Source organism: Marmota marmota, unplaced genomic scaffold (genome assembly GCF_001458135.2).
Source record: "Marmota marmota marmota unplaced genomic scaffold, marMar, whole genome shotgun sequence".
NCBI lineage: Eukaryota > Metazoa > Chordata > Mammalia > Rodentia > Sciuridae > Marmota > Marmota marmota.
The window spans coordinates 36,152,094-36,161,824 of NW_026000005.1; the positions used below are offsets into that span (position 1 = coordinate 36,152,094).

The 9,731-nt window shown below is 51.9% G+C and overlaps 1 protein-coding gene across 1 annotated transcript; it reads right to left on the reverse strand.

Annotated features, from left to right (window-relative positions):
* Positions 1–3,584: 3,584 nt before the first annotated feature.
* Positions 3,585–6,733, reverse strand: Cryba2 (crystallin beta A2). Its single transcript, XM_048808568.1, has 4 exons — positions 6,361–6,733; positions 5,543–5,684; positions 4,204–4,346; positions 3,585–3,794 (listed from the first exon to the last, which is right to left on the reverse strand). The coding sequence occupies exons 1-4, from the start codon at positions 6,519–6,521 to the stop codon at positions 3,647–3,649; spliced, it is 594 nt and encodes a 197-aa protein (XP_048664525.1). The 5' UTR covers positions 6,522–6,733; the 3' UTR covers positions 3,585–3,646.
* Positions 6,734–9,731: the final 2,998 nt, after the last annotated feature.

The following is a 9,731-nucleotide window of genomic DNA, read 5'->3' on the forward strand; positions in this document are numbered from 1 at the left end:
ACAGCCAAGCGCACCCGGCAGCCCCCCGCGTCCCGCAGCCCGGGAGACGCGCGGGGGATGGGCCCTGGCCTCAAGCTCCGAAGGGGGCAGCCAGCGCGTTTCTTTTCCGCCTCCCGATTCTGCAAACAGTGGAGGGACGGGGTACCTGTCCCTCTTGGGACCCCCAGACCACAGCCCCCTCCCCAGAGCCTTTCTTCCAGCCCGCTCCCGCCCCTCTTATTGCTCACTCTCCTCCTCTCTCCTCCCCCTACCCCCACCCGGGTTCCCGTCTCCAGGCTGCGTTATCTGCATCTTCACTTTTAAATTTCCGCTTCCCTCCCTCTCGCCTGTCGCTGCGCTCCCGGCCTTGCAGCCGTTGCTCCCTTTATCTCTGCCCACCCCCGCGCCTTCTCCCTCCTCCTCGTCTCCCACTCTCTGCTCTTCCCTAGAGACCCGATCCCCTTCCCTGTCTCCCCTTGATTTCACCGGTTTCCTGCCTTTCTATGGTCCCAAGCTTCAGGCGGGGTCGCTGGGCATCTCCCTTGGCAACTTCTCCTGGATTACCCTCTCCTTTCCCTCCCCCACCCCTTCTAGGTCTCCCCTTGCCGTCTAGTCTCTGCCTGGTTTCTGTCCTGTTCCCATCTCCCTTCCATTTCCTTTTTCTCACCTCTCCTTTTCTTATCCATTCACTTTCTGCAAATTGGTTGTGGCTCGGTCTACTCCAGAGACACTGAAAGTCTATGCTGGCTTTTCTTGGTTGACTCCTGACTGCCCCTTCCACTTCCCCCTACAACTACTTCTCTCCCATCCTTATCCATTCCCTGTCATCCTAGTTTGTCCTCCAACCCCACTTTCACAATCACTCCCATGCTGATTAACCCTGAACCAGGCTGTAGCAGTACAAGTGTCAAGATAGGACTGGCTGGGCATGATGGCACACGCCTGTAATCTCAGCGGCTCAGGAGGCTGAGGCAGGAGGATCATGAGTTCAAAGCCAGCCTCAGCAATGGTGAGGCACTAAACAACTCAGTGAGATTCTGTCTCTAAATAAAATACAAAAATAGGGCTGGGGATGTGGTTCAGTGATCCAGTGCCCCTGAGTTCAATCCTGGTACTGCCTCCAAAAAAAAGATAGGAAGGTGCACTGTACATGGCATCTCCTAGCTTGTGCAAAGAAGCTGATGTGGTTCTCTGGTGGTCTAGGGTTTCTGGATACCTCTGGGACTTCCTGGCTCTGAAGGAGGAGACTAAAGAGGGATTCTAGCCGAATGAAGATGGGACCCTGGGTCAGAAGCACACTTCTGTGGCCATGCAGTACCCTGTGACTACTGACAGAATTAGTTTATGGACCCTGGTCCTAGGCTACCTGTTTGAGGATGGCTGGGTTTCTGCAGTGCCCTGAACCTGTGCTTACTTGTTATAACTGCTGGAGTGTTCACTTTTGCTAGTAAATGGTACAAAGGAGCCAGAGAGGACTGTGGGAGGGCAGAGTCTTGGGGAGAATATGGAGGATCCCAGACCTCAGGGAATCCTAGGAAGATGGGGATAGGGGATTCAGGACATGTAAAACAGAATCTGGTGGAGCAAAGGGAGGGATTGGGATGTTTCCTGGGGATGAAACTCTCAACTCTACAGGAGAAGAGGACCTTGAAGGTAGGGCCAAGATCACATGACCTATTGTTACTGCTTTCCCCAACCACTATTGATAAAAGACAACAAGGAACAGAAGGAAAGAGCTGGGCGAGCTGGGAGGCATCAAGGTTCACCCACTTAATATTCTTAGCAGGAGGCAGAGGCAGAAGGAAGAGGCACTCAGGGGATCTACCCAGACAAAGCAGCTCTGAACTAGGCAAAGATCAGCAGTGTAGGCTCTGTTCCCAGCCTGACCAAAATCTTGTGTGCTGACGGGTGGGACACTGGCAAAAGTTTGTGTGTAGGAGGGTAGTTTCTCCCTCTTCACCTGGGTCTTGACCTCCTCTATCCTGTCCTGCTGCCAGTGCAGTCAGGGTTTAAGCCAGTGGAGAGTCCTTGGTGGGTTCTGTTCTACCCTGCTCCTACATGGCTGGTAAGTGATGGTGATAAGTGCTCCTACATGGTGCTGGTAAGTTTCTTAAGCCCCCACTCCCTAACTGCCAATGGATATGGGGAGCAAAGCCTGAATCCTCAGTCCAGGAAAACCTAAAAGATCCATGCTGGTGAAGGCTGCAGCAATATTACCTTCACCAGCTTCTTCATTATACAAAACCAGTGCCTTGTTCATGGTCCTGCTCTTGGTTCCTGAAGCCATGTTGTTAATTCTCCCCAGTGACTACAGAACCCCCTGGATGGAGGGCAGCTCAGTTAAGTGCAGGCACCCAGATCTCCCCCTTTCCCATGGCTCACTCTGGGAAGCAGGCTGCTGGATTCTGAAGCCAATTTATATGGGGTTCTGGGTTCAACCCCTGGCACCCTCCTGTCCTGTTTGTGTGACTCTGGAAGCAGCCACATAACCCCTGCACTGTACTTTTGTCTTCTTATCTATAAAGTGGGAATTATAATACTTGCATATAGAATTAAGAGTTTCATATAAGATAATCTATGTGAAGTGTATAGATGAAATTCTATACTTCTACCCATTATTACTATTATCATTCCTCAAGGGGAGGGGAGGAGTCTTGACCATCCAGGAACCTCACACTTGTCCGAGGCCCATAGAAGTTTGGGGTTCTGCTGACACCTGAGGAGTTAGCATACAGTTCACATCAACCTCCACTTGGCCTGGATTTTACATTATGAGCCTGTGTTCAAAGCCTGGTTTTGTCATCAAGTAAATGAGTGATTTCATCAAATCTCAGGTCCTTCATTAGTGAAACAGATGAAAAATAGAGGGTATTAAGAAGATTCAACAGGGGCCACTATCCTAAAACTGAGTTGTTGAGGCTGACTTTGAACTTGTAATCCTTCTGCCTCAGCCTCCAGAATCACTGGGATTACAGGCATATGCCATCATGCCCAGTTTCTCCCAGAACTCAATGACTGAGGGACACTCTAGTTCAGGTCCTCTGTTAATTATTCAAACAAAGGGCCTGGGGCTGGGTCCAGCCCTCTCACTAATTCCTGTCTTGAGAATGCAGGAAAGGAGACTATTGAAGGAGGCTGGTAGTATTCTCTGGCTGGATGGGGAACCAGGGTGAAGATAATGGCTGAAGAGATAAAAGGTGGATACTCAAGAGAAACCAACAGAACTTCCACATAGTCTTAAGGAAATTCTGCCTTGTGTGGTGGTACCTGGTCCCGAGTGTGGGTAGAGGCTGAAATCTAGCTAAAAGCCCTGCTGTGGGGGTATATCCACACTGTCCAGAGGATGACAAGTGTGCCCCCGGGTTTGCAGTCCCCTGACCCACCCTGGTAGGACTTTATCAATAAGAGGTATGAGAATGTATTTAACAGGATCCCCACAACTCTTACCAGCATCTCCTCAGCTCCCCAATGCCTACCCACATCCACCCTAAGCCCAGTTATGCTTGATAGTCCAGGATCCTGGGGCTGAGGGGAGGATCAGTTTGTAGCCCTCAGAGTGTGATGATGGAGATCACAAAGGAAGACACCAAGAAGGAGGCAAGAGGGGCAGGCAGGTTCCAGATTCTTTATTGACAGCCCTCTGGGGAGGTGGCTGGGGCTGTAGAACCTAGTGCTGGATTCTCCGAATGGACTGCAGCTGCCCAGTGTGGGCCTGTGTGCCAAATTCGCTGTAGTTACGGAACTCCCCACTATGTTGATCCCGCTCTAGTACGTACTGGTAGCCTCGGTAGCCTGGGTACTGGTAGGCCACCCACCTAGGCCAGTGAGGAAACCCTGGTGAGTAGGATCTGCTCCTGCCCCGACCCATGCCCTCCACTAGCAGTTCCCCTTTGCAGCTCCCAGCACCCTCCCCTCAGCTGAAAAACTAGTGCTTAACTTTCCCTCCCTGGATCTCTTTCCTGCCCCACACACTGCTCTGGGTCTTCCTATCACTTGTCCCATCCAGTCTTCTATTCCCAACCTCCATTGCCTCCTGCCCTCGCTCGTCCTCATTGTTCTGCTGGCTCTCATTCTTCACTCCCTCCTTCCTCCATCCACCCCCTTACTTCCCCTTGCCTCAGGTCCCCATGTTTCTTAGAGCCCCCACTATTTTCCCCCATCTCCTCCTTGATTCCCACTGCCTCCTTGTTCTTCCCACTTTCCCTGTTCAGTTCCAGGACTCACGCTCCAGAGCTGACTTTGAGGGAACCCACGTCCTTGCTGGCCCAACCCATGGAGGGCAGGGAGGGGTAGTCATCGCTGAGTTCAAATTTGCAGCCCTGGAAGTTGTCCCCCTCAAACAGTGTCACACGGCTGTCGCTGTGGTTCTGAAGCACAAGAAGGGGGACAGAGAGATCAGCCCCCTGAAAGGGTGTTGATGAATACACCCTCAGCTCCATTTCCCCCATCCCCTGCCCAACACAAGCTGTACAGACTCTATGAACACTCCCAGAATTCACTCCTTCAGCTCCCTGGCAGTCTGACAAGCTGGGATGCTCAGAGGCCCCACATAGCCCCTCCTGTGGCTTTGGACTGATGAGACTTGTGTATATGGGGGAGGTCCCCAGGGACCTTTTCAGATCAGGGGTAAAGGACATCTTGTGACATAAGCCTGTTTTTTTGTTTTTGTTTTATAGGAAAATCAGAGGTCCTAAAGGAAGTCTGGCCCACTAATCAAAGTAGTTCCCTAAAGGCTTCACTGATTACCCAACCCCCTGCCCAGCATCTTGGATGCAACCTCTCTCAAGGCAAGGCCCAGCTAATCAGTGCTAGATGGCAGAGGCAGAACAGACAGGCCGGGGCCTCAGTGTTTGTTACCTCTTGGCTTCCCTAGTGCCAGGGTCTTCCCCCTACAGTGCTCCTCAGCATCTTGAAACAGAGAGCTGGACTGGGCTATGTCCTGTGCCCTCCAACCCCAGCTCCAGGCTGTACCAGTACCTAAGTCAACTCGGATGGAAAGGGAGGTCCTCCTCCCCAGTGTATTTGATTAATTACGCCCCCCCCCCACCACCTAACACACAGACACACACTGAGACTGACCTTCTCAACCTTGATCCCTGGACTGAATTCTAGTCCCCACCACCTAACACACAGACACACACTGAGACTGACCTTCTCAACCTTGATCCCTGGACTGAATTCTAGTCTCATCTCCAAGTTAACCCTTTGTAACCTTGAGAAATCACATTGTCCCTCTGAACCTTATCTCTACAACTGCATATGGAACTAAGAATAGCTGCCCCAACCACACAGGGCTATGTGATGACTGGATGTGAAGAACCAGGGCGCACAGGACTGGCAAGCCTCGACGCTGTCCGTGGTGCTGATTAACAGGCATCTGGTGCCCCAGTTCCAATGTTCAGAGACCCTTCTGGGTCTAGTTCCCTCTGGTTCCATTACCACCTGTCTAGGAGTGTGTTTCCACACCCCCGCACAAGGGGCGAATGCCCCTTCCGGGCCGCAGCGGTGGGGCCAGGGCCTGGAGCCAGGAAGCAGGAGATGAGGGGAAGTGGGCTGTGCTCACCGCGCAGAGCACTGGCCGGAAGGACAGCAGCTGGTTGCTGTGGTGGCCGCTGCTGCCACTCCAGGCGCTCCAGCGAGGATAGTCTCCCTTCTCCAGAATGAACTGCTGTCCCTGGAAGTCAGGGTACTCGAAGCCCACCCATCTGGAAAAGGAGAGGGGGAACTAGGAGGCATCTGCCCAGCTTCACTGCTTCCTCCCCTTCCCCTTTATTTGCTGTGGATGAAAAGAAGAAACCCAATCTCTTTCTCCAACCCCTTGCCGGGAATTCAGCCTCTCTTGAAGACTTCCAAACTGGCAGCTATCTGGGGTTTGTGGGACCCAGGCTTCCCACTCAGGGCACCCCAGGTTGAAAGGAATTTTTTAGGTTACAAAGATCATCCGCCCAAGCACTTCTACCTCAAGGATTTCGGGACCTGCATAGAATCTCACTTTCCCAAAAGCCCCAGGCTGGGGTCTCTAGGAGGCTGGGGTGGTGTCACCCGAAGGGATTTGGCTTATTTTGTTAAAGTGCAGAGCTATATAATTTTGTTAGAGAAAAGAAGTGGGAAGGATATAACTAAAATGGAAATTTCGCTGGCGTTCGGGCTGGCTCCAATGATGGCTTCTTGCCTTTTTCTCTTTAGGGCATGAGGACACAACTCTCCCACGATTTGTCTTGTGTCAGGGTCCGGAGTTTTGGAGAGGCCGAGGGATTTCCCATGTTGGTGACTCTCCCCCAGGGTTTACAGGGGTGGAGGCTGAGATCCCAGGATTTGTGCTTGGGAGGGGAACCTGGCATCCCCTCAACCCAGCCCAGACGCCACCGGGAGATCACTCACACTCCGTTCTCCACCTTGACCGAGCGCACCCTGCGTAGGCCTCCGCGCTCGCTGATGTTTGCACAGTCGCTCAGCAGCTGACAGCGACGGCCCTGGAAGTCTTCCTCATCCCAGAGCGTGAGACAGGCGGGCGCCGGGCCCGGCGCGGGGGCGCTGCTCATGCTGCTGCGGACAGGAAGGATGGGACCACGCACTCAGCTCTTGAGAGCCCCTCTGTCTAACCAGAGCTTGCCCAACCCGGGTAGCATGTGAAGGACCCCGGGGCTGGATCGGGGCTGCCAAGAGCTCTCCCTCCTCTCGCCCTCCCCCACCCCAGCATAGGGTATTCACCGGGTGGGTGAGCGCAGCACGCGAGGCAAATGCAGAGGCTGCGCGCGTGCCTGGCGCGCGGGCCTTTATACTCAGGCCGGGTCCCCGCCTGGCTCCCTCTCCCAGGGGTGGGGGACCTGAGTCAGCAGACAGGCTGTGGTCTGCCCTGGTTTTCCCTGGGGAGCCGAGGCCTTTCCCGAAGCCGCGGATCTGGCCCCAGTCCCCGGGGATTACAACAGAAAGTGCTGAGGTGCACATCGCGCCCCTGCCAGAGCCCGGGCTGACTCTGCGCTTTCTTTCTTTCGGGCCGGGCCAGGCAGGGCGCACTCAACCTCGGGGTAAAACGCAGGATCCCTGGCTCAGACCCTCAGGCATGAAGGTACCAGGCCTGCTTGTGGCCTCCCGCTAAGACCGCACTGGAGCTGAGGCACCGCGCACTTCCCAAGGTCTAAATTCAAGGTCTAAATTCCACCTCTTCTTCAGCTCTAGGTCGTAACCTTTTTTTGGTTGATGCTAGGGCGGAGGTGAAGGAGGCTCTCCTCAAATAACTCGTCTCACGCACCTCAGTCTTCCTTCCCCTGGAGGAACAATCCTTCAGGGTCCCTTTCCTTCTAAGCTCTTTTTCCAGATCCCTGGCCAAATGAGATTAGGAGGAGGTGACCAGGACTCACCACAAGGCGGCGCTAACTCAGGAAACAAGAACCTCCCCCCAAGGACGCGAGTTTAGGAATAACAGTAACCCAGGGACCCCTCCTGGGTTAACTGTGGTAGGAGATAGAACATCTCAACCTTACCTCCCCGCCACAACCAGATCCTCGACGCTAAGGGCACAGAGCTCTAGGGTGTGGAGCTAAGGTCGTGATGGATGATGGCCTGCCTGAAAGCTAGGAAATATTATTATTGAGCGCTCAGTTCAGGCCAGGAGCTCTGCCCAGGTTTCTCCTTGTGTGGTCTCAGCGAAATTCTAACACTGACCAGAAGGGGTGGGCGCTGTTACAGTCCAGCATTTTCCAAAGGAAGAAGCAGAGTCCCAGAAGAGGTTCAGGACTTGGTCAAAGGTGACTCAGCTGAGATGTGAACCTGGGTTTCCATTAGAGTGAAGGTTCTAGGCTCTTGCCCACACAATCCTAGTGCCATGTGAGGTGGGGAGAGGGGAAAAAGGAGACAAGGACAGGTAAAAGGCTTGGACCCTCAAGGGGTAGCTCCAAGGAGGATTTCCTCACCACCTGTAGCAGAATTTCCTAACCATTGTAGCTGTTAAGGAGACACAAAGTTTTCTTGCAAAATTGTGTTTCTTAATGGTGGTGGTGGTGGTGGGTATTCTGGCAGAAGAGTGAAGGGTGAGTGTGAAGAGAGCTAATGATTTTATTGCTCCGGTGAGCCAAGTGCTTCCTTTATAGACTTACAACAACTCAAAGAAGTCAGTTTGCATGTGGAAACTGAGGCTCAAGGAGGTACAGGGCCTTGCCCAAATTCACATACATGAGGAATAGAAAACTCAGTGGCCCATTTTCAGAATATAGCATTTAGCTTAATTGGGATGTAAGATCCAGTCGTAGTCATTTTAACTGTAGCTCCCCTTTACCCTCCTCATTGCAAAAACTAGCCAATTTTATAAATTATAAACCCAAGCTTCTCCTCTCAGAGCAAGGGGCAGTGCTGCATTAGGGATAAAAACAGGTGGATTGTCCTCCCAAGTGTGCTTGCTTGCCAGACTTTGGTGGCATGCCCTTCTGCAGAAGTAAAGTTTGCCTTGCTGAGCATGTGTTGATTCTTTGCGGCACCCTGTATGTCTAACAATTTTGGTGCTCAATGTAGGGCTCCATACCTTGCTAGAGGGTTGTGACGACTCCCTCCTCAGAGGAGAGGAGTCCTGCTGCCCTGTTGCAGCACTTAGGTGTGGAGGAGGGAACCTTCAGTCCCTGTGGCTCACAATGGACCCAAAACCAAAAGTGGATCTTCAACACAGAGAAAGGGCCCAAGCAAGCACCTCAGTGACCAGGTAACTCCATGCTGGACCAAGGTAGGAAAATCTATTCTCAAGAAAGAGGTACTTCCTTGGTGGTCAGCACATCCCTGCCGCAGTCTGGCTGGGCACAAAATCACGAGCCACCACACAGCTTGTAGATTCAAACAGCAACTCTTTATTCCCGAACTCACACCAGCCGTATACAAACACGTTCTGGGGAAATCCACATTCTCTGCCCAAATCCACCTCCACTGGGCTTCTGTCTCCCAAAATATACTGTCTGAATCCCGTGAGAACTCAAGGGGAACTCAGGCAGCAGGATACGCCCTATTCCCAGCAGGAAAAATCTTAAACCTTAAACCTGGAACCTAAACTGGGAACGCCCTAAACCCGATTATGTTAAACCGGGAACACCCTAATCCGCCCTGGTCCTTGAGCAAGGTCACCTACATTCAATGTCACTGCAAAATGTCAGCAACATGGGGTACGCTGGCAAGGAAATTGTCATACCTACTTGGCTAATGGCTCCCAGCACATCCCTCAGCACATCCCTGAGGTTTTATAAATGTGACTGAGCTGTGAGGGCAAGAAACTTCCAAAATGGATAGGGGACCATCAGAAATGAGGGACCACACCCAGGAGAGCAGGATGGGGACACACAGAACAAGAAACCTCCAGTGGGGAGGCTGAGCCTCTAAATAAGAAAACTCTACAGGGGAAGACACAGGAATTCCCCCAGATAGCCCTCTAGGCCCTATGTTCAAATACTGGAAAGATAGTCCTAGGAAGAAAGGAAAAAAGAAATCAAGGATGATAAAATACTGTTTCATTTGGTCTCATGGCACACACAGGGAATTTGGGGATACTGTAAAAATCTGTGATAGACTCTATTTTGATTTCTAAAAGGTTAAATCTGATAGTTCTTTTGTCTCCTATCTGTAGAGAATTAATACCTACAAAACAAAAAGCTATAAACCCTTGTTTCCTGTTTTATGTATATATATGCACACCTTGTATTGTATGTTGTGTCTACATAAGTGCTTGTGTCTCTATCAGTTACATAGTACAAAATTAGCATATAAATAAATGAATG